At 41.7% G+C, this 25017-nt stretch overlaps 1 protein-coding gene across 2 annotated transcripts; it reads right to left on the bottom strand.

Moving 5' to 3' along the window:
- Positions 1 to 1524: 1524 nt before the first annotated feature.
- On the bottom strand, positions 1525 to 24898 carry MGST3 (microsomal glutathione S-transferase 3). Of its 2 annotated transcripts, XM_077156823.1 has the most exons (7): positions 24746 to 24836; positions 24019 to 24116; positions 6634 to 6757; positions 5536 to 5609; positions 5026 to 5083; positions 2488 to 2560; positions 1525 to 1775 (listed from the first exon to the last, which is right to left on the bottom strand). In XM_077156823.1, the coding sequence occupies exons 3-7, from the start codon at positions 6748 to 6750 to the stop codon at positions 1639 to 1641; spliced, it is 459 nt and encodes a 152-aa protein (XP_077012938.1). In that variant the 5' UTR covers positions 6751 to 6757; positions 24019 to 24116; positions 24746 to 24836; the 3' UTR covers positions 1525 to 1638. The 2 variants fall into 2 exon arrangements, with proteins under 2 accessions (XP_077012938.1, XP_077012937.1); XM_077156822.1 differs by lacking the exon at positions 24019 to 24116 and having other exon boundaries at positions 24746 to 24898.
- Positions 24899 to 25017: the final 119 nt, after the last annotated feature.

The raw sequence follows: 25017 nt of genomic DNA, 5'->3' as shown, positions 1-25017 counted from the left end.
CAGGCAGGTAGGCCTTTCTAGTTCCCATCTATAATCAAATTCAGAATGTGTATCCCTATGGAAATAAACTGTCTCTTTATATATATATATATATTTTTTTTTGCATGGGCAGGCACCGGGAATCAAACCCGGGTCCTCGGGCATGTCAGGCAAGCATTCTTGCCTGCTGAGCCACTGTGGCCCGCCCAATAAACTGTCTCTTTAGAATGCTTAATGTCAATATGTGGTTAATGGTGCTAAGTTTTTCTCCACTAGACGGGGGAATTTAAGAGAAACCCTAGCTTGCTCAACAGGGTTATTCTCTATAGCAGCAATTTGCAAGATGCATTCTTTCAAGCCTTAAGGCTCCCTGAGGTGCTGAAGTCGGGGAGCCAGGGAACTCCAAAGGCAGAGCTCTGGACCCCCGACCCCTACTTCAACCACAGCACCTCATTGTGAGGGTATTGGGGTCCCTCATTAGACTTCATCTGAGCCTGTTCTGTAACAGATCAAAAATAACCAAAAACAAAGAGAAAACGAGATTATTACAAACTCCTAATTATATTTTTTCAAATCAGGACCAAAAAATACCTATCCATCTTCACCATTTCATAAAAGGTTATTTTAATATAAAAAAGAGAAGTCTTCAAGAAAAACAGGCCTCGTTTCCTCATTTTGCTCTACACTGGTAAAATTTCTCATGGACTAACACTGCCATGTACACTGATGTAGTCCAGTTTCCTCATCACATGCCTGAGGGATGAGTGCCTTAGGGTCATCTGATGCCCATCTTCAGTGGCAGAGCACGGCATTCTGTCATTAAATACCTCATCTCCCTTGAGCAACAGTCTCTGATAGGAAAAATACATGAATGTTTTTAAAGTCAGATCTGGGTTCAAATCCTAGCTTTCATCCTTATAGGCTTTAAGCACTTTAAATGTGACTAGTGTGACTGAAAACCTGACATTTTGGTCTTAATTAAATTTAAATAGCCACATGTATCTAGTGGCTAGCACACTGGACAGCATAGGTCTAGACACTACATTTCCATTAACGTAGTTTACGGCCACGGATTTTGACAGCTGTCTCATAGACAGCTATCTCATCGTGCAAACTCACATTGTTCTCCAAGTCTAAGTTTTCCACATTTGTTGCTAAGCACATCCTTTCCCATTGGTACCTACAAAATTAGATCTTTGTATCCAAATGCAGGTTGTTACATTCATTTCTATTATGTTTCATCTTATTGCTTTAGTCTATAGAAAATTAAAAAAATCCTTACTGTTATCCTAAGTATTAGCAGCAAGTGATAAGAAAATCTTATATCCTAACTAGAATGGAAGGACTTTTCTTCCTTGAGCCCCGACTTTTCATCATTGTGGCATGACATGACTATATTAGCATAATTATACTTTTTCCCAGCTTCACATACTGAGTACCCACTGGCAGAGTGAGGAGATACCTATGGCTACTCTCTCATCTTACTGGAACAGGCTACTTATTTTATTTAGATGGAGACTCAAAAGAAGTGATGGAGTCAAAAGGTTTAGATATGAGGCTGATGCCAGGTAGGTTTTATTACATTAAAAAAAAGGGGGGGCGAGGGAGTTAAGGTAAATCATTCAAAAGGAATGGGTTTTTTTTAAACTCTGCAATTCTTCAATGGCAGCATTTGAGCCCACTATTTAAGCCAGTTTTCACCCAGCCAAGATGCTGGAAAGCAGAGCACACCGTTGTGCCCATCAAGCCAAAGAGTGCAATGGATCCCAGGGCTCCTCGACTCCGTTTGCTGGGTTCTGAAAAAGAAGAAAGAGTAGAGTTTACTGTGGATACTCCAGAATTAAGATCCTTTCCACATCTACAAGTCTTACATCAAGGCACCTGGGGTTGTACGTTAGATTTCTGGTCTTAAGAGGTTAATCAACTCTTTAGCCTAAAGCTGTCAATATGTCACATTCTGCAAGTTATCACAAAGAGTACTACTGGATCTTACAAAATTATGGAGTAGCAATTAGAGCAGCTTTTGCTCTAGGACCCTTAGGAAGCAAGTATTTCCCTCTTTCACAAAGAAGTAAGTGCAGCAAGAAAGTTTCATCTCCTCTCTCTTATATTGGGGTAAGGAGCACAGGCTGGAGTGAGGCTGCCTGGGTTTTACTCCAGAGCCAAGCTCTCAGGTTTATATTTAGTAGCTCTGTGATCTTCAGCCTTCATTTTTCTGAGTTTCAGTTTCCTCATCTATATTATGGGATATATTATTTATATCATAAAACTGTTGTGAGGTTAAACAGCATACGTAAAGTTCTTAGAACAGCAATTGGCAGATAGGAAATACTCAATAAAAATAATTTTTGTTACTACTCGAAGGTTGGTAAAAGAAAGAAAATATTAGAACTTAGGTTCACCTAATTATGAAGCTACTTTATTTCCACCCTTACTTAAAACCCTGCTAAGGAAAATATAGTAGTATAAGATTTTAAATTTATTTGGCAAATGTCAATATCTACTTACCTCCTGTATAATAGCCATAAGCATAGAGAACTCGTCCAACAATCCAAGCCAAGCCCAAACCAGAAGCTATACGCTAAAATAGAAGGGCTACGTTAGTGTGTGTATTTAAGAAATAGGTACACATTTATTAACACCTAATGTTGATAAAGCAATGGTTTACCAAAAACATACTAGTTTCATGGATATGGCAAAATACTCCCTACCAAAGTTAGGGGAGAACTAAGTTATTTGTTCTGTGGGGGGGGGGGGGGGGGGCAACAAAGCTCTGTGATTCTTTTAACTGCTAATGAACCTTGGAAAGTAGTACTGGTTTTCTACACAGGTGGGATGGAGGGAACTTATTTGTCCTGGAGAGCCCAAAGTGCTAGAGCTCAAGAGAAGGAGAGGCAAGTCCTGGGATCTAAGGGTAATCCAGAAGAGGACATCGATAAAAAGCAGGACTAGAGGAAAAGTCTGCTGTCCCAAAGGGAGCCCAAACATGATATTTACTGCAAACTCCAGCTCCTGTATGTGACCTTATTTCCATGGAAGTTACTCACCAGGACGGGGCTCTAAGCAGACTGTGCGGCAGTCTGCATGTAGATATGGGACTCCACTAGAAAAAAATGGGGAAGGTGAGTTGGGTTGTGAACCCAAGAATAAGTAATCTTGACAGGAGAAGTCTCCCTGTCTCTCACAGCTGTGAGAAGAGAGAGCAGAAGCTTATGCAAGATGAAAAAAAAAAGCCCATTTGGCTATCATCCTGGGGTGACCCGTTTTGTCAAAAGCAGGAAGGGGAAAAAAGAAAGGGAGAGAGTGAGTGAGGACATGAAACATTTCCCAAATGAATTTACAATTTAGTAGTGATATTTATGGTGGTAAAATCACTACCACTTAAGGATTTGTTTGTTTAGTTGACTTTGGGCAAGGTTAAATATCAGCAGGAGCATGAAATACCAAAAAGAAAAACCCCAGTCGCGTAAGTAACTATGTACAAACTCTGTAAGTCTCCACCCAGGCTGTTCTTTACAATAATGTTGCTTAATTACTATCAGCCTAGGAACAAATTTAAGGGCCTGTTCTCTGAGTAGTTCTTGGATTATTTTTTTTCTTTTATTAAATATTTTTTATTGTGAAATGTAACATGTAGAAAGGTGGTAAATTTCAAAGTACAGTTTAACAAGTAGTGACAGAGCAAATTTCAGAGTATGGTATGGGTTACAGTTCCACAATTTTAGAGACTAACAAGAAATATCAATTAATGATTCAGTAGTCACAATCATTTGTTAAAATTCCTGGATTAGTTTTAAGAACTGAGCTAGGAATGGGATCTAGGGAAGTGGGACAGCTATGGGGTTTGCAGTACACATCAGGTGATAACGCTGCCCAATGCAGAGAGAGCCAGGTTACTTAGACCAGCTGAAGCACCAGTCACTCGCTAGAAAATTGGGTTCTTTAGAGGCACTAGAAAGAAATAGGAGAACAGCTGATGTTTCCTTGAAAAAATACAGGACTTCAAGGTCATGAACTACCCATGTGCCATCCTGGCAGCTTAAAAAAACTCAAGGCCATTCCAGTACAGGCAGGGAGGTTACAAAAGGCTAAGGACCAGAAGTATATGTCAGCATTCTTGTCAGAACTCAATTAAGGGGTAACTGGTTCCTGAAAAGGGAACACTGTCCAAAGCAAGATCCCAATAGCAACCAGGCAGTCTTGGCTAAACTTGCTTTATTTAGACAGGTTCAAGTACGTACCACGTCTACAGCCTAGAAGGGCTACAGTGGCCTACATGGCTCCGATGTCTGCCCCATTCCTGCACTGCCCTTGTCTCCTGCTCTTTGCTGTCCCCTCATTCCAGAGAAGCCACGTGTCCTTCCCTGTGCTCAACAGACCTGCCGGGCAGGCTCCTGTCTCAGGGCCTTTGCACTTGCTCTTCTGTCTGGAAGATGCTGGAGACATCTGCAGTACCTACTTCCTTCCCTTTGGAGTTTTGCTTAATGGCCATTGTCTTCTCAGCAAGCCCCTCCTTGATCACCCTATTCAAAATTACCTCTGCCCCACTATACCCCAGCCCCTTCCCTTCTTAGAGTCTCTTGGTGGCACCTCTCACCCTCTAACATACTACATAATTTACTTATGTTGCTCTTTGTCAGTGGCCCTCAATTAAATGGTAAGCTCCATGAAATCAGGTTCCTTTTGCCTGTTTTGACCAGTGTTGTAACCCCTAGTAATTACTAAATGTTGTTGTGTGAATGAATGAATACGGCAAGTGAAAACTCTTATAGATATGAACTTCTTGAAATCAGAGAGCCCTGAGTTCAAACTCTGATTTTCCTATTTTCTAGCTCTTTGATCCTGTGAAAGTTACATTTGTTAAAAAATGGGTAAAATTCTACCTACTTTAAAGAACTTTGTAAGAAGTAACTGCATGAAATCCTGTTGAATACATGGTGCCTAGACACTGAAGACATTGATTAAATGTTCATTTCCTTCTTCCCTCCTTGAGTATAGCTCAGTGAATTAAAGTCAAATATATGAAAACCCAGTGGAAGAACTTACCGGGTGGTAAACACCTCCAACAGCTAGAAAAAATAAGAAGGGAGGATACACTTCCAACCTGGAACAGACAGGAAGAAACTTAAATAAAAACCTTATTAAGTATGCTTGCACAGAGCCCAAGAGTAAAATTAACATTGATTAAAGTCTACCCTCTATTGTGTTGTAAGAGGTTAGCGGTAACTCAGAACACAGTAAAAGGGATCTCAGATCTAACAAACTGATGAGGAAAGTCTTGGTAAATTAGTGTTTCCTTAAAGAGCTCAAAGCCTCTCCTCTCCCTGGGTTGGGAGATTCACCATCATTTGTAGAGAGGATGTGCTGCAAATACTGCAGAGGGGCAGTGCAACATTAAAGAGACTTTTGAAAAGATTATGCAGAATTCCGCCTTTATGACACTTTTAACGAGGTGCCCATGACTGTTATCCTGGCTATTCCTCAGCACATACAGAGCACCGAGTATGGAGGTGTTGGAGAGAAAACACCCCGGTGGGGAGGAGGGGCGGCACTCACGTGTTCTGGTGGGCTCGCTGAATGCAGTTGAAGAGGTGCCCGTTTTCTGGATCGCTGCTGTACATGGTAGGATACTGTTAAAAGGAAGTACAGGATGTTAGTCCCGAGGGCGAAGAGCAGCATTCAGTGTGGAGAGTCAGAGTCAACCTTAAAGATAATCTATTTCACGGTATCTTCTAGTGTATCCTTGACAGGCGATCATTCAATTTCTATTTAAATATTTATAGTGACACAGAGGCAGATTTAATCAGCTCCTATTCAATATGCAGTAATTAGATTATGTCTCTACCATAGTTACACAACGGATATAGGCACCTTGTGCCAAACCCAGGGATTTTCATTGATGTTGTGCCATCCATGATGGATTACAGATGTATTACAGAGACTCAATAGGGAAATGGCTCCATCCCAAGAGTCATCAAATACCACATCTTTTAAAGATTTCCCTCAAGGGGAGAGCAGAAATTGAATGCGTAAGAATATAAGTGTCTATTAAAAAACAAGCACACTAGATAGGAAAACTTTAAGAGTCTTTAGTTAGGCAGTCTAATTATAAGTTGCTAAACAAAAACAGACTTTAAAATTGTTCACCAGGGACAACTTCAGTAATTATCCCTTTCAGAGCAGCTGCAAACTAAAAGAAGAATTAATAGACTCCCTCCCTATGTCCAACGTCCAAGCTCAGACTAACCTGAGCACCACATATTTCTTTTCTACTTGGAATACAGGAAAACCACCTTCCAAAACCACCTTTTAAGTGGCATACCAGGAAACAACACAGCTACCTAACTCTCTTCAGAAAATACCATTCTTCCTAGCGAATAGCTCCTGCCCCAAAGCACACTGTTCTAACTCCAGCACCCCTTGCCTTCCCACAGAAGAGACACAGTAAGGTGGAAACTAGCTCCCAAGAGAGTCCAACATGTCTTGTCTCCTTCCCACCAGAAAGGGGCAGAATTTCTAATAGACCCAGTCCTGAAATGGTCACCACTGACCACCAGCTCCTCACCTCTCCCTCCAGGGCTGAAAACCAGTTCTTGGATAAACTTTTGGTCCCTGGACAAACCTACACAAGCACCAGCTTATGCTCCCACTCACCTCCACCTTGTACTTCTTGCGGGCCTTGGCAACGTTGATGGCTAGATGAGCTACCATCATGAAGCTGGCAGCACCAGTGAGAACCACGAAGCCATATTCCTTAGAGAGGACGGCCATCTTGGCTCTGGAAGAAAGAATGCCACGTGGATTTAGCACCCAAACACCATGCGGTCTTAAAGAACGCCATGCTTTATTGACAGCACATGTATACTAAGAGATGAAAGGAGATAGGAGTAAATGTGCTGTTTCTCAGAGGTAGTCAGAGATACTACTATCTATCAGACAACAGAATGAAAACTGATTCAAGCGTAATTCAGAGCTGTCAATTACATTCACAGTATTATGTTACCATCGAATGTGGTTAAAAGGGGGAAATTTTAAGTTGTAAAAATGTTACTAGAAAAAAGTAAAATAAAAACACAGGACTGTACAACACAGTGACCCCTAATTTAAAACCGCAGACTATAGTTAATAGCACAATTATAGCAATATTCTTTCATCAATTGTAGCAAATGTCCATACTAATGCACGTTATTAATAATGGAGGTGGGGAGAGTATATGGGAACTCTGTATTTCATATATGATTTTTCTGTAAACCTACAACTTCTTCAATTAAAAAAAAAGCCCCTTTGTTAAAAGAGATTCAAGTAGAATATGCGTACAATCATGCTATATGTTCTCTTCTGTCCCTGGGTTCCTTTGATCAACATTACATACATGAAATTCACCTATATCACTGTAATAGCTATTGCTATAGGATGATTTAGCCATGAAAATCACATTTTGGAAAAAAAAATATTTAGCGTGACAAAATGCTAAAGAATATATTAAACAACAACTACAACAACAACAAAACAGATGAGAAAAGGAACAGGAGAAAGGATAAACAGAATAATCCCCAGTTTTATTTGTGTGTTGGTTTGCTGGCCTGGGGGACACTGAGGGCTAGAACTGTGGGCCCTCCCTTCTGTCCTGGGGGTGGGCTGCTCCAGCAGTGACATGGCCCACAGGCAGCAAAAGGCCCAGTTTGAGGGCTCTGAAAGCCGAATATGGTTCCTGCCACCAAGATACGCAGGTGAGGGCAGCTCCTGGGGATCCCATGTTGCCATGAAGCCATCACTTCAAAACCAGCCCTGTCAGTTTTCTGATATCTGCAAATTCTTTTGAAATGCATCAAAAAATGAATAAATAAACCAATATAGCAAAAGGTTCAGTGGAGAATTCAGGTGGTGGCTCTATGGATATTCACTGCACAATTTTTTCAACTTTTCTGCTTGCTTGATAATTCTCATCATAAAATATTTGGGGGAAAGAGCTAATCCCAGCTCATTTTCCAGAGGTCAGCCACTGTGAATGATCTATTTTAACTCTTGTCCTGCCCCAGGAGGAAAGAGGAGTGAAGGAAAGAAACAGACTGGGCATCAGGAGAACAAATCTGGCAGGCAGGAGGAATCCCTCATGAACTCAAGGTCACTGCTCCTCCAGCCTATTTGAGCTTTGATAACCAGGTGGAAGAAGGGCCAGAGCATGGCAGGACACAAAAGAAACAGCTACAGTATTTCAACAGATTTCAATTGACTGCCCATCACACACAAGGCAGGTGACCTGCCAGTGTTCAGCCTTCAGGCCCTTATTTCCATCCCTGATGATTCTGTCTGGTTTTGATCTCTTCTGTACATTTGGGAAGGTTACCCCTGCTCTACAGTGTTTCTGGCCATCTCAAAACCAACTCAACAAGATGGCACTATCCCTGTTTTCCAAAGAGATAGCCAGAGGCTAATGTTCCCAAGATGTAAAACAGAAAAGTACCAGAGCTGGGATTCAAATTCAGATTCATTTGGTTTCAGAATCCCCTTTCAGTTCTACTTGAAAATTTAAAGCTGAACTGACTATGAGGTCAAAGCATATTTTGCCAAATGGAATTTAGGGCAGGCAAGCAGCTTAATTTTTATACATAAGTTTCTAAGAAGTAACATTTGGGGCTGAAGTCCTAAAAGTCTGCCTCCTCTTCTCCATATCTCAGACAAATGTTTGTGAAATTCAGCAAGGTTTTTTTTTCACAGTAAAGCTCATCGCTTTTACCCTCCTAAATTCTGCACCATAAGCTGCTCCATGGAGGCACGTCCACCTGCCCCTCCAAGGGGAAGGAAGGAGGGTAGCAGGTGGGCCACATGGGAAGGGCTGATTCCATGATTCAGCACAAGAACCACCACCGGGTCAACTTACCCGAGACCTGTCCTGTATGACCGCAGAGGGCAAGGAGTCTCCAACTGGCTCCAAGCTTCCCTGCCGTCACTCTCTTCTAAATTAGTACCTTCCAAACTTTAGAAAATCAGCTATAGGGTGAAGGTAAAACAAACATATACTGTCAATACTGAACACCTCCTCTTTGAAAGTAAATAAAAATGACTGAGGCTTCCAATCCATCAGATATCCTTGGAATTCAACACATTTCAGCCTAGTAGCCCATCTAGAATGAAACTGCCTCTAACTCAGAAGCCTCCTGATTAAGGATAATAAAATTAAGCATGGGCAGTGCAACAGTGGCTCAGTGGCAGAATTCTCGCCTGCCATGCCAGAGACCCAGGTTCAATTCCTGGATCCTGCCCATGCAATAAATAAATAAATAAATAAATAAATAAATAATAAGCATGTTTGGTTTAGGTCTCAGTTTGCAAGTCAAGAATCTGCTTCCAGGCCCTGACCTAGGAACAGGAGGCCAGGCTCCCTGGCAATGAGGGGTTTCCTGGTATTTGTGCGGCATTTAAAATTTTACTTTTTTTTTTTTTTTTTTTTTTTAAAGGAAAGACAGAGAGAAGGAAGGAAGGAAGGAAGAAAGGGAAACATCTTTTTAAACATTTTCTTGTTTTATTGTATTTTGTTTTTCCGTCCTTTGTTACATGGGCTGGGGCCGGGAATCGAACCGAGGTCCTCCGGCATAGCAGGCAAGCACTTTGCCCGCTGAGCCACCGCGGCCCGCCCCTAAAATTTTACTTTTAATCTTCACCAAAATCCCAACAGTTCTATTTTAGAGAGAAGGAAATGGAGGTTCAGCTAGGTTTACAGCTTAGTGAAGACACTGCTAGAACCAGAGCAGGTTCTAAAACTAACAACAACACTCCAGCTGCTACTGGCAAAACATTTGAATTTGGGGGCTCAGTCATTGACCTCTGTTTTTCTGATTTTTATGGGCTTGGGGTAGAGGAAATTAGATAGCAAGACAGAAAAGTGCCTCTTGAGTAATGTGTCTCTATAGTAGGCAAGGAACCTTCAGGAAAGTAACTGTTCAAAAATGGACAACTATACATCCCCACTAGAATGGCTACTATTAAAAAAATGGAAAATTACAAGTATTGGAGAGGAATGTGGCAAAACAGGAACACTCATTCATTGCTGGGTGGGGAGAGGTATGTAAAATGGTACAGCTGCTGTGGAAGACCATTTGGCAGTTCCTCAGAAAGTGAAGTACAGAATTAACATATGATGTGGCAATTCCACTATCAGGTATATGCCCGAAAGTACTGAAGGCAGGGACTCGAACAGATAATTGCACACCAATGTTCACAGAGGCGTTATTCACAATTGTCAAAATGATGGAGCATCCCAAGTGCCCATTAACTGAAGAATGGATAAACAAAATGTGGTATATACAATAATGGAATATTATTCAGCATTAAAAAGGAATAAAGTTCTGGTTCATGCAACAGCATGGATTAGCCTTGAAGACATCATGGTGAGTGAAATAGGCCAGACACAAAAGGACACATATTGTTTGATCACACTGATATGAAATAATTAGAATAAGCAAACTCACAGAGTCAGACTCTAGACTATAGGTTACCAGGGGATGGGATAGGAGGAAGGAATAGGGAGTTAAGGCTTAAAATGTAGAGTTTCTATTTGGGATGGTGGAAAAGTTTTGGTAATGGATGGGGTTAATGGTAGAACATTGGAAATGCAATTAACGGCACTGAATTAGATATCTGAATGCAGTTAAAAGGGGAAATTTTGGTTGTGTATATGTTACTAGAATATAAATTTTTAAAAAATCCACAGAACTGTACAAGACAGAAACAGTGAATCCTAGGTTAAACCTGGGGCTATGGCTAGTAGTACTGTTAGAAAAATGTACTTTCATCAATTGTAACAAATGCACCTCATCAATGCAAGGTGTTAATACTAGGGTGGTATATGGGAACCCTGTATTTTAAGTATGATTTTTCTCTAAACCCACAACTTCTCTAATAAAAAGTCTACATTCACACCCTAGTCAAAGTTACACTCCTCACACTGTGCAATCTGTATTGAGGGAAAAGGAATTTGGATGTGGGCCAGGGGAAGCAGAACCAGGAAAAATAAGTCATTTTAAGGCCATAGAATTTACAGTAAGGGGGCCCCAGAATCTGAGGCTAGAGCAGGTGGTTTGCAAAGGACTGCATGATTAGCCGTGGCGAAAGCTTTGGAACAGCAAAAGGACGCTCTCTGAGACTCTTTCCACAGGAGCAGCCGGATACACCTGCATTGGTGGAGAAGCAAAGCCTGGAAAATTGCCACTGGAAAATAGCCTCCCACTGGATTGATATCTAAGGGTCCAGAGCTGCAAAATTTACAACTTAACCTAATTCAGTGTCTTTTTTACAGGGAGTGCCCTCCCTGATATCTCCCACTCCCACCAAGAGAGGAATCCTGCTTCATTAGCCCACAGCAACCTGTACTTCCGCAACTGGTGTGATCAGTGCTAAAACAGAAAGAACACCCAATTACAAGAGCCTCAAGCTGCCATGAGGGAGGTACCATGTTTATCTGGCACCCTCCTAACCAAGCCCAGAGGTGTGCTCAGCAGATGCTTGTGAAATAAATGAAGTGAACTGCAGCTCCAGGTGGCTCTCAGGAACAACCAGCCTCTACCTGAGATAATGTTTCTCAGCTGGCACAGTGCCAGGCTTACAGTATACACTTAACCAACCTAAGTTTCCTTTACTTCCCTCAGAAGTATCTTTTGAAATGATGGAAGCACGTGGACGTATGGATTAGTTGAGAAAGAGGAGTTTAGAACCCAGACAAAGGCTTTGTTATCAACAGCTGCTGAAAACATAAATCCCAGAGGCACTGAAAAAATGGTATAAAGGCTTGGCCTCTGGGGAAAGAATCAGATTAATTCATTCAGGGTTTTAAAAAACTCCATCAGTTGCTGAATCCTCATTCTCCGAGGACTCCAGGGCAAAGTGATGGTGGCATCCATCCCTTTAGAAACTGGCCTTTGTGTGTGTGGTAAGTGCACCTGGAGAAGGGAGGTGGGTCAGTTCAGTGGCCACACCCCATGCAGCGATACTCACACCCTAGATTGTGCCTGCCCCACAGTGGCAGATAGCTTCATGGGGCCAGGCTTGAGAAGCTGATAACTACTGGCACAAAACCTCACTGGCGTGAACAACTCAACTGGGCTGCTCCCAAGACACACCGGCAAACCTTTTATCAACCCTACAAGATAAGGTCCTTGTAGGTGGGAACTCTGCCCTATGCTTTGTCTTCTACACGTACTAGATGCCCACAGTCCAAAAGTCCTTTCTGAGTTGGCCTTTCAATACGGTGTAGATCGATGACTTTACAATTCACCTGGATATATAATTGCATTTATATCAGTTTTCCAGGTTAATTTTTACATTTATAAATTAAAATTGATGAGCTGATATCCTCTATCACATGATAAGGATATTTAAAAATACCTAGAGTTTGCACTATTACATACTATGGAGGGAAGAGTAAAATAGAATCTTCTGGAGGACAGCTTGGCAATAAGTAACATTCTTTACACGTACATACTTTTTGGTTCTTTAATTCTACTAGTAATCTATCCTGAGGTAATAATCAGAAATGTGAACAGACTGATTCATAGGCACTCATGTCAGCACTATTTATAATAGCAAAAACAGAAAAGTTACAGATGTCCAAGAATAGAGGCCCAGTTAAATATATTGATAAATAGAATATTACGCAATGGAAAATGTTGTGCAAAAAGTTAAAGATGTTAGGTGGGAAAACAGTAGGAAAAAAGATGCATATGCAGCATAATCTCAGTTCTGTCATTCACAGAAAAAAATTACAGGAAAAACTTTTCAAAATCCTAAGCATAGTTATTTCTAGATGGCTGAAATATAGATGATTTTCCTTTACACTTTTCTGTAACTTCTGAAATAAGCAAATACTTAGCACAAAAAGGTATATAAAAATATAGAATACTACCTTCACAGGGTGGTTTGGGGAATTAAATGAGATAAACTATATAAGTACCTAGTATGATCACTTAATAAAGGTGGATACAAATATTAAGACACTGTAAATGCTGGCCAATGTACACATCTGTCCACATATGTAACACTTTCTAAATTAGGAGACAATTTTTCTACAAATCAACAATGTCTTCTTACTTGGAAATTAGCTCTGATACTATCTTAAATGGATTCAAAAATTCAGCAAAAAGCTGTTCTACTTAGATGCTGTTAGTCTCATGGCATGGACAGCATAATGAGCCTAAGAATGCTTACTTCATTTATTCAACCACAGTATATAAAGCTTTTATTGTATGTCAGGCCCTGCTGAGGGGCAGGGAATGAAGTAGTGAGGAATGAGATGGAGGTGCTGACATCTCAATGACGGGACACTGGGAACCGATGTGCAATTAAAAAGTACCTTCAGAGAGTGATAACTGCTATGGACAATAGAAGGACAATGGTGTAGAGAGAATGGGGGTGGTGCTGGTTTATGACTCTATCAGGATCATCCCAGAAGGCTTCTTTGCAGGAGCAATATTTGCACCAACACTTGATGAGAAAGAAACAGAACAGCAAGTGCCAAGGCCCTAGGTGAGGAAAAGCCCGGCATATTAAAGAAATACAAAGAAAGCCAGAGTGGCTGGACCATAGCGAATGGTGGGGCAGGTAGTAGATGAGGTCAGAGAGGACAGCTTGTAAGAGGGGCTTTATAAGCTGTGTAACAGTTAGCATTTCCTCCTTCCTCTCTAAATTTCAAGGTACAAAGAGACACACAGTAGTACAGACCCCAAAAGTAACAAAGAAAGAGTTCCAAAATAGAAGAGGTGGTCCTCTGCCCAAATGCACAGACAGATGAAAAAATGGCCGGGCTTTAGGGGAAAGGTAGAAGGTAGAGTCTCATGTACTGGGGTTAAGAAACAAGGGACTGTGAGGCAATACCACTAGAGCAGTCCTAACTCCTAAACTTACTCAAATTGTTCTATTTCCTTCCTTAAGGAAATTCCATCCTGCCATCACAGTACAAGTCCTACTTCCTCCTCTAAGAAGCTTTTACTCCTGTCCCTTGAGGGCCCCAGGCTCCTTTTGAATTTTTGAAGACTTGTTTCATAAAATTAGCTATTACAGACCACTTGAACAATGAATGCACTTGATCAATGAAAACAATATACATCTCCAAATGGCTGTGTGCTCTGTGAGAATAGAGAATGTTTCCAACTTATCACATTTTATTTTTAACTTTTTTATTGTATAGTATAACATACATACAAAGCAAAGAAATAAAAAAGCAATGGTTTTCAAAGTACTCTTCAACAAGTAGTTACAGGACAGATCCCAGAGTCTGTCATGGGCTACCATACCATCCTCTCATATTTTTCCTTCTAGCTGCTCCAGAATATAGGAGGCTAGAGGACTTAAATACTTTTTTTATCATGACAATCAACTTTTTTGCCTTCTTTTTTTTGTGAAAAATAACACATATACAAAAAAGCTATAAATTTCAAAGCACAGCATCACAATTAGTTGTAAAACATATTTCAGAGTGTGACATGGATTACAATTTCACAATTTTAGGTTTTTACTTCTAGCTGCTCTAAAATACTGGAGACTAAAAGAGATAGCAATTTAATGATTCAGCATTCATATTCATTTCTTAAATCTTATCTTCTCTGTAAAACTCCACCATCACCTTTGATATTTCCATCCCTCTCTTTAGGGGTGTTTGGGCTATGGCAGTTCTTAATTTTTGCTATTGGAAGGGTCTGTCACTAATATGGGGTAGCGAGATGGAACTATCTGATATTCTGGAGAGGCTGGGCTAGGTTTCAGGATTTATCTGGACCAGGGACCCATCTGGAGGTTGTAGGTTTCTCTAGGTTACTCTAGTGCCTGAAACCCTTGTGGAATCTTATATATTACTCTAGGTGTTCTTTAGGATTGGCTGGAATGATCCTGGTTGGGGATTGGCAGGTTATGATAGGTAGCAAGATCTAACTGAAGCTCATATGAGAGCAACCTCCAGAGTAGCTTCTCGACTCTATTTGAACTCTCTCTGTCACTGATACTTTGTTAGTTATACTTCTTTTCCCCCTTTTGGTCAGGATGGAATTGTTGATCCCACAGGGCCAGGTCTGGATTCATCCCTGGGAATCTTCTCCCACATTACCAGGGAAACGGTTACCCCTGGATGTCATGTCCCATATAGTGGGGAGGGCAATGATTTCACTTGCAAAGTTTGGCTTAGAGAGACTGAGGCCACATCTGAGCAACAACAGAGGTCCTCCAGAAGTAACTCTTAGGCATGCCTATAGGTAGTCTGAGCTTCTATGCTACTTACATAAGCTTCAAAAGAGTAAGCCTCATGATTGAGGGCATGGCCTATTAATTTGGGTGTCCCTAAAGTTTGACACAGTATCAGTGGATTCCCTGATGGCAAGGTTTAAGAGTTCTATATTCTTTCTCCCATCCCTCAAGGGACTTTGTCAATACTTTTTGATTATCTGCTTAATATACTCTAGGATGTATCCAGACATTACAATAATCTATACAGGATTAAAGGACCTCTTTCTTATTCTGGGCTCTGTGTTTCAGTTGTTCAAATGAGCTATGCAGACAGGTTAAATTAGATTATGCACTACAGAACATTTCAGTTCCAGACAAAATAAACCTTTCTCCCTTGGTCTCAAAGAGTATGTGTGGTTCTAAAATATAGACACTGTCTTCCTTATCCCTATGTTCTGAATCACTTCAACCCCAACCTGTTCAGCTTCATTCTTATCTCTAAAGATGAGGTGATACATCTATAAAACAGCCTCTCAAAGTCCAGAAATAATAATCATCACTCCGGACTTAATGTGTCTGCTCTAAAAGCTTACAATCTAGGCCCCTGTTTTCTTATAAGCATTTTCTAAAGGTGACCATACCATTGTGTGCTTTTGTTTCTGGCTTATTTTGTCTCACCAAAAGTCCCCCATGTTCATTCACATCATTGCACACCTCACAACTTTGTTCCTTTTTGTGCAGCACAACCTTTGTTCATAAGAATACACCACTGTTCGCCAACCTACTTCTCCTTCAGTGCATCCTTCACCCTCCTGCATTCATAGGGGATCATGTATTGGGCCCAAAGTCTAGTCCATCAACATTCTCAATTTTAGATAATTTCATTCTTTCCAAGAGAAAGAAAACCAATAAACACACCCTCACCAAATAGGAAATTTAAACCTCCTTAACTACTTGTGCTGGTTTGAAAGGATGTATGTACCCTTGAAAAGCCATGTTTTAATCTAAATCCCTTTTCATAAAGGCAGAATAATCCCTATTCAATACTGTATGTTTGAAACTGTAATCAGATCATCTCTCTGGAGATGTGATTTAATCAAGAGTGGTTGTTAAACTGGATTAGGTGATGATATGTCTTGACCCCTTTGGATGGATCTTGATTAGTTTCTGGAGTCCTATAAAAGAGGAAACATTTTGGAGAATGAAGGCGATTCAGAGAGAGCAGAGCAGAACATAGCCACAAGAAGCAGAGTCCACCAGCCAGTGACCTTTGGAGATGAAGAAGGAACATGCCTCCCCGGGAGCTTCATGAAACAGGAAGCCAGGAGAAGAAGCTAGCAGATGATGACGTCGTGCTTGCCATATGCCCTTCCAGATGAGAGAGAAGCCCTGACCGTGTTCACCATGTGCCTTTCCAGTTGAGAGAGAAACTCTGACTGTGATCACCAAGTGCACTTCCACTTGAGAGAGAGACCCTGAACTTCATCGGCCTTCTTGAACCAAGGTATCTTTCCCTGGATGCCTCTGATTGGCTATTTCTATAGACTTGTGTAATTGGGAAATTTTCTCAGCCTTAGAACTGTAAATTAGCAACTTATTAAATTCCCCTTTTTAAAAGCCACTGTTTCTGGTATATTGCATTCCAGCAGCTAGCAAACACTACTTATTACATTTAAGAGTAACTTGCTACTGAAGACAGAAACTCAATAGAATGCTGCTGATTATGCTCTAGGTTAGTGATTCTCAAACTTCAGCAGTATCAAAATCACCTGCAGGGCTTGTTAAACCACACTCCAATCCCCCCCCCAAAAAAAGTACAATAGATATTAGGTGGGGGTGAGAATTTGCATTTCTACCAAGTTCATAGGTGATGCTGGTCAGGGACCCTACTTTAAAAACTGCTGTTCTAGGCAAAAAAAGAGAGAAAGTTTGCAGAAGGTGATTTTGTCCGATTCAAAAACCATAGGCATAGTCTTGTCTTGGCCATTCATGTTCAGCCGAAATCCTGAAAGGCTGCTGATGAGCCCTTTCTCCTGCAGCATCCTGAGAACACCAGGGGACTGATGAGACCTAAGGCAGGTTTTGCAGAACAAGCTGTGGCTGAGTCCTCAAAATTATATGCAGGCGGTTATGCATGCTAGAAGACTGGTTTCTTCTTGCAGCTTTAACAGGGGCCTCAAACATAGGTAGATAAGAGAATGAAGTATCTTCTGAGAATGAGTCTAACCTCTAACAGCCACCGGATTCCCAGACCTTCTTTCACGGTCACAGTCACTCACCAGACTCCACTAGCCAAACAAGTAAGAGTTTAAGGCTCCTCATCTTTCAAAGTGATGATCACAGGCTACAGCCAAACTGTGGTGACTAGCACTTCCAATACCATAGCCAGAGACACCCCAAATTCTGAATGGCCAGCAAAAGGAACTTCAAATGAAAGGCCCATTCAAGGATCCAATGGAACCTCCAACTAACTCCTCATGGAATATTTTTTATTTTAATTTAATTTAATTTTATTTAGGTGTATGGTCTGGGAATTGAACCCAGGTCTTCCACATGGAAGGCAAGCATTCTACCACTGAACCACCCATGCACCCTCCTCATGGAATTTTTTATGCCATCTGGTAAAAATAGCAAAATGGGAAATAATGTCACTATTGCGTACATATAAAATGCTTCCTATATGTCAGGTACTGTAAGAGAGTTGACATAAATTAACACTCGATATTCACAACAATCCTATGTGGTAGTTATGATTATCATTCCCATTTTGCAGATGAGGGAACTGAGTCAAAGGGGAATGATGGAACTTGCCTAAGGTCACACAGCTAGTAGGTACAGAGCCGGGTCCCGGAATACAGACAGATGGGCACCAGTGAGCATGCTCTGAGGTTGCTCCTTACCCTGGAGTCAGAGGACCTCCTTCCTCCGGCATGGGGAGCAACGAGAAGAAACATCTCCACAAAGGTCCCATTTAGGGGCAGTACAGAAGCTGCACCATGGCCTCCATCCCAGGAGCAAAGGGGGAGGGACAGAGTCAGGGCACAAGAGCGCCCAGCTGAGGGGACAGCTAAATCAAGGACCTCTGGAATACTTTACATACAGGATCATGTCATCTGCAAATAAAGACTGTTTTACTGCTTCGTTTCCAGCGTGGATACCTTTTATATCTTTTTCTTGCCTGACTGCTTTGGCTACAACTTCCAGTACAATGTTAAATAGAAGTGATGAGAGTGGACATCCTTGCTCGTTCCCAATTTTAGTGGGATAGCCGTCATCTTTTACTGTTAAGTATGTTAGCTGTAAGTTTTACATAAATGTCCTTTTTTGGGAGTACTCTAGAAACTTCATTATTTCTATACTATTTTTTAAAAACAGCAGCACATCCATTTGTAGCTTTATGACTATACAAATAATGATTCATTTGAGGACATATCAGGTTGGGGGAAGAAAACTGGGAACAACAATTTGAGGCAGGTGGGGGGCATGGGGCTAGGGGCAGCAGAAAAGGCCCAGGCCGTGGTATCTTTCTACACGGAGACTGGGAGAATACCAGTGCCCTCAAGGGCACCTGAGGTCAACAGGATGATTTAGGGGGTGGAACAGCACCCGGCGTAATAACTCTTCAAGCAGCCAGGGTCAGTAGACACCCAGTGGATTTGAAGAAGGCTATCAGGCACCATTTTAAAGTCTCACTTTAGTAGTGGTCAAACTTGGGTTTAAGGTGAGGCTGTGTTGGACTCAGAGAAGATATCCTCCGTGCTAGTGCCTGGGTTGGCAATGAGTTTAATCATAATATTTGACTAAAGTACTCTCCTCTAAGAATTTTACAGACAGATTCTCCCGAGAACATGCTACTTCTGTAACAAAGCTTCCTCCAATTCCTGCTTGTCACCACTCGCCTTATCTCACTGGGGCAGGAGTTCCTTCAGTTACAACAAGGCTGAACCAGAAAACTTCCTTAATTACATTCAACTGGACACTCCTACTACAACGCTCTCTTGCATTATGTACCTAGACACTCTCGGCTGTACCAAAGAAATTCCCCAGGGCACAACCAGCAACGCACAGAGTACAAGGTGGCCTTTATGGATTTGGACACCTGCCTGAATTAACTGATCAATTCTGAGCCACACTGCTAGGACTTATCTTTTACTAAATGAAAATTAATCAAATATTTTTTTAATGAACAATAAAGTGGTAGATAATTATTTGAGGAGATCTCATTTTCCAGAAATTGGCATCATTCCTCTTTAAACTCCTACTCTACTGTCCTATCCTAATGGAATATATATATTTTTTAACATTTGATTTTTTAAAAAATTTTTATTAATAAAACCAATCACCATACAATATGAACATTCTTCTTTTTTTCATCACAGAGTTGTATATTCATCATCATGATCATTTCTTAGAACATTTGCATCAATTCAGAAAAAGAAACAAAAAGAAAACAGAAAAAAAATTAATACATACCATACCTCTTACCCCTCCCTTTCACTGATCACTAGCATTTCAAGCTACTAAATTTATTTTAACGTTTGTTCCCCCAATTATTTATTTATTTTTAATCCATAACATTTGACATTTTTAAATGCAACTTTATTGCAATACATTCACATACTAGCCAATACGTTCACATATAAACATCCAAAGTGTACAATCAGTGGTTCACAGTGTCATCATACAGTTGTGCATATATCAGCACAATCAATTTTTGAACAACTTCATAACTCCAAAAAAAAAGAATAAAAATAAAAATAAAAAAGGACACCCAAAACCTCCTGTACCCTTACCCACCCCTATTATTTACTTTTTGTCCTTACTTATCTGTCCATAAGTAAGTTAAAGGGAGTGTCAAGGTTTTCACAATCACACACTGGTTAAAGGGAGTGTCAAGATTTTCACAATCACACACTGTAAAAGCTATATAGTTATACAATCATCTTCAAAAATCACCATTTTTGGTGGTTCTAAGTATTATTTTCTTAAATAAAAATATTAAAATAATAAAAATAAAAAAGAATAATCTCCAGAATGACCCCTCGACTCTATCTGAAATCTCTCTCAGCCTCTGAAACTGAGGGGCAGAAAGGAATCTGCTTTTCTGCTCTCCCTTTGCCCACCCCCCAAAATAAATAAAAACCAGGTTGGACAGTGGTAATCCTCACTTCCATTTGCAATACTGCTCTCTGCAAACTGTACTGCGGTTTCTCTGTTCTTGCCTTTTTTTTCCTGCATCCAGAAACAGAGCAATGATAAAGCGCTCAGAGTAAGCCATCACCCAATGTTTCATTAAAATCTCTAGTTTATTGGTTGCTGTGTTCTTTTAATCCAATCTCACTTACATATAGCGAAAAAAATCAAGATTTTAATAAGAGAGTAATACATGGGAGATAATGTAAAGATAATATCCGGTCAGACCAGATGGAGTTCCCTGAGTGCCAAATACCAGGTGGGTATTCAGAAACCTCGGGGGTGGCTCTGGGGTCTACTTTGCCAGCTTAAAGTGCCCCTGGGAAAGCTGTCCATCCTCACTTTCGCCTTCAGAGATTTTCACAAAGGGCAGACCTCAACATTATCTTCAGACAGAGCAGCTGAGCGTCCTGAGCCCATATAAAGCTCAATGGAGAAATACAAGAGCCTGAGAGGGAAGTAACAGAAAAGCAATTCTTTGTATCCATAATGGGAAAAAGGACAAGGAGAGTCACAGATTTCTATGGGTCCACTTACATTTTCAAAATGCCCGTTCTGGCTACTTCTACATTAAACAGATGGATAAATCTGTTTGAGTGTCAGCATTTCAAATGATAGCTAGATTTAAAACAGAATATGTGGATATTCAAGAGAAGGAATCAAAACCCAGGCCACAAAAAGTAACTATTCTCCCACAGGTAATTGCACTGCATACTCAGTAGCTATATCTTCAAAGGCTAAAAATGAAACCTTAGTTGAACAGGAATAGCATTATTTATCCAGGGCTTTATTATTAACTCAAGTGAGGTGAACAGCAGCAGGCAGCTCCTTAATTCTAGTACCTCATCGTCTTCAATTCCTCATCAATGTTGCTGGCAGAATCTTTGGGAAGCTGAAACTAACTATAAGTTAGGATCTGTCCCTTTAAGAGAGAAATGTGCTATAATCCAAATACATTCAGCTTTACAATTAAACAGCCACATGATGCCATTTTGATTCCAAGACTCTGGTGAATGGTCAGTACAGAAAACAACAGTTTAATACATTACTACACTAGCTGGGACTGGGGGGAGGGATGACTCAGCATGTTGCTCAAGTCCAGATGAAAGATGCTCGGTTATATGGGACAACTTTGAACTGACACAAACTCTGCTGAGGCCTAAGTAAGCAAACAACCTGTTCTCTTTTTCTCTAGAGTCTGACGTCTGTGTGAAAAGTCAGTGAACACCCATGCCGGAAATTCACCCAGTAATTCTGAGCTTCAGGAATCTAAGAATACTAGACTTGTAACCAGACAGAGCAAATCCTAAGTTCCCTTGCCAGGGTGATGACAATGACAAACTCTCCCAAACAGATCCTAGTTGCCTAAGGCTCCAGGGGTGAGAGGTCCTTGACATGGTGATGCCTAAACTAGAAGCCCAGGGCAAAGGGGGCCAGGCTGGACAGTCTGGAGCTGAACCTCCCAGGAGATGTGGTCCTAAGGGACAGCCTGCAGATGACTTAATATCTCATAACAACTAATTAAATGAACTCCATTGGATAAACTCAGGACAAACAATTTTACCTAAGTGAAACTGCCCCGAATCCACTCCTACACCTCTTTCAGTATTTCTTTTGGATAATTCTTCACTTCTTTATCCCCTGCTAGTTGCTGTGTGTCATGCTAGGTGCTGGGCTACAATGGTGATCAAGGCTGAGAAGGAAGGTCTGGAACCCCCAGAATATATAGTCAGATTGGAGGGACAACAAAAGACGACCGTAAAACAGGCAAGTAACAGATTGGGATAAGTGCTCTGATGACACAAACAGTGATATGTGAGAGAGAGAGATGTAGAGAAAACAGCAAGTGCAAAGGTCTCTTTCTTCTATAAGGAAAGGAGACCAGTGTGTCTGAAGGGTAGGGACACAGACTAAAAGCAGCGTGGTAGGAGATAGTAATTATTTTTGTTAATACTTATTATTATTGGCAAGTATATCATTTACTACATGTCAAATATTGTTTTAAGCATTTTACCAGTATTAGTATTAAATGATTTAAATCCTCACAGTATCCTCATGTTACAGATGAGGAAACTGAGCATCAGAGAGGTTAAGCACCTTGCCCAAGGTCACAAAGCTATCAGAGTGCAAAGTCTGGATTCATATACACCCAGGCAGTCTGGCTCCTTCGAGTCTATGCCTTCAACCTTTGGCTATACTGCCTCTCAATGAGTTTGGAGAGCATGTCTGGCCACACCCCACCTCTTTTGAAGCACTGCCACCCTCCGCTTCCAACCCTAGATCCTCTCCTGAGCATAAACCACATTAACAAGAATACAGAGCTAATAATTAACTCCGAGTTTGAGACTGATTAAAGCCTCACATGTTTCTAATTGGAAGAAAAAAATTTGGTAAAGGTCCAAAAGGAACATTTTCTTTTTAATGAGTTTCTGCACTGCAGTATGATAAAAGAGTAGAGGCTACGTGTTCCAACCTTTCAGAACATATAGCTTTGCAAGGACCAAAGCAATACAGCAACTGGCATGCCATTACAGTTTACATTACTATTACTATTCTGATGTGCCTAGACTGCTATTACACAGGCTACAGGGCTACAGGAAAACTAAGCTACGACTCTCAGAAGAGAGGAAAAAAAAAATCTCAAATGAGTCACTTCGACACCGCTTGGGTTTTCCATCACAGGATACACAGGCAGACTGCAGTTAATTCTTAGCAGATGCTGCATTCTCCCCTCCCCTAAGGTATTCGACAGACTGTTTGTCATCCACCTCATTCCAGCCACTCCTAGGGGCTTTTTCTGCATTTCTCTGGGTTAATATATAAATACCTTCTTTCACATCATGTTCCTTTCACCTGTAAACCTCCAGGTTAGGAGGTTCCCCTTTCAGGATGGTGCCTCCTCAGAACTCTAGGAAGTCTAAATCAAGGGGAAGATTGCCCTTCCTCACTTCTGTTTCTTAAACTAAGGAAGCCCCTGGAGAGCCATTTCTATGGCTGACCACATTATGGCACCATTTTATATATAGTAACATTGGTTAAAAAAAAAAAACACATTGCTTGACAAAGTATTCTATTTCTGTAACATTGTGTCAAGAGGAAAAAGCCTACCACACTGTCTTCCCAGGAGTGAAAGTATTTGTTTGGACTTCAGATCTTATTTAGTTTGGAATTTAACTCCTTTGAGAATAAACATTCTTGTGTCTCAGATAATATGCTCTCACTACTAAATTCATGATAAATAAATAAAACACAAATAAAACACAGCCTGTAACTTTGACCAATAACTTGGGTGCTTCCCCAAACTGCAGACTCCAGGTGATCTCCAATGACAAGCCTTTGTTTCAGCTGCCACACTCAGAGGCATCCACAATCTGCAGCAAGTCCGCATGACCACACCTAGGCCCTACAAGGAACCACACATTCGCACAGCAGAAAGCGTCCCTCCCCTCCAGGACTCTTCTTTCCCCCAACTAAGGGATTAAAGCACCAGCCCCTGCCGCTCCTTTTCTGCCTTCCCAACTCTGCTTCCCTTTTCTCCTTTCCCACATTTGTTTGTCCCCTAATCTACAGCATAGCTAGTAAACTCGGGATTCCCAAGGAAAGTATTTACAAAAGCCACAACTTCAGGGAATGACTCACCAACGCGCCTCCAGTCTTTACCACCGCCCTGCAGCTGCCCCTCTGCTGTGGCCCTGGGCCTCCCAGCAGCGACACCAGATAAGATGCGGAATGCTTTTCTAAAAACCAAGGCAAGACCTTAAGTAAAGACTCCCCCACCCCCTTTGGCGTTTCACGCTCTAAGACGGCGGCAGGAAATGACCCATGGGAGGAAAACAAACACAATTTTCTCTGAGGCTGTCCTCGAGGGTTCCTAGCAACACGCAGACGATCGCAGCAGGCGCAGCGCTCCAAGGCCACGTACAAACCAATGTTATCGATTAGGCCTGCACAGCCTACTGCCCCTGCAGTCCCAAGTTCCTCTGGCCTCTGCACCAGACTTGCAGTTGGCAAGGTGTGGTGAGCTCCGGGAGGCAGGAAAAAGAGTTCCCTGACTGCAAAGCCCGGGGAGAGGAGGAGAAGAAAGAAAGGAACTAAGGGAGGGTTGACCTTGAGGATCTCCCTGGGCCACTGCCAGCGAGGCCGGGCTCCGCTTAGACCCTCCAAACCCACTCTGATCGGATGGGGGGAGGATGCTGAACAAGTGGAGGACAAAAGGGAGGAAAAGGCAGAAAGCAAAACTACAGATAAGGGAGAGAAAGAGTGAGCTCTAGGCGACAGGGGTATAGTTGACGCCCAGTGCAAGAGTGGTGAGCAAATGGTCCCCGAGGGTCGAAGCTGTTTGCTGTCCGCAGGTGCCAGCACTCACCTGGATCACCTTCGGCTTTCGTGGTGCAGACCGCAGCGACTCAGCGAAGTGTGGGTGCGGCGCCCAGGGCTTGGGGCAGCGCAGGGCAGGGCGGAGTTCTGCTTTGCCACGCCCCCCCAGGGCGGAGCTCCCCGAGCGGGGCTGCTCGGAGACCAGCTCTACTTTCGAATTTGCTAGCTTCGCTGAGGCGCGGAAAGGGTTTTCTTCCTCTTCGTGCTCGTGCATAGATTTACGCCTCCCACTCCCAAATCCATCTGTCCATTCCCTTCCCC

Source organism: Tamandua tetradactyla, chromosome 4 (assembly GCF_023851605.1).
Source record: "Tamandua tetradactyla isolate mTamTet1 chromosome 4, mTamTet1.pri, whole genome shotgun sequence".
NCBI classification, from domain to species: Eukaryota; Metazoa; Chordata; class Mammalia; order Pilosa; family Myrmecophagidae; genus Tamandua; species Tamandua tetradactyla.
This window is presented reverse-complemented; position numbering and strand designations above follow the sequence as displayed.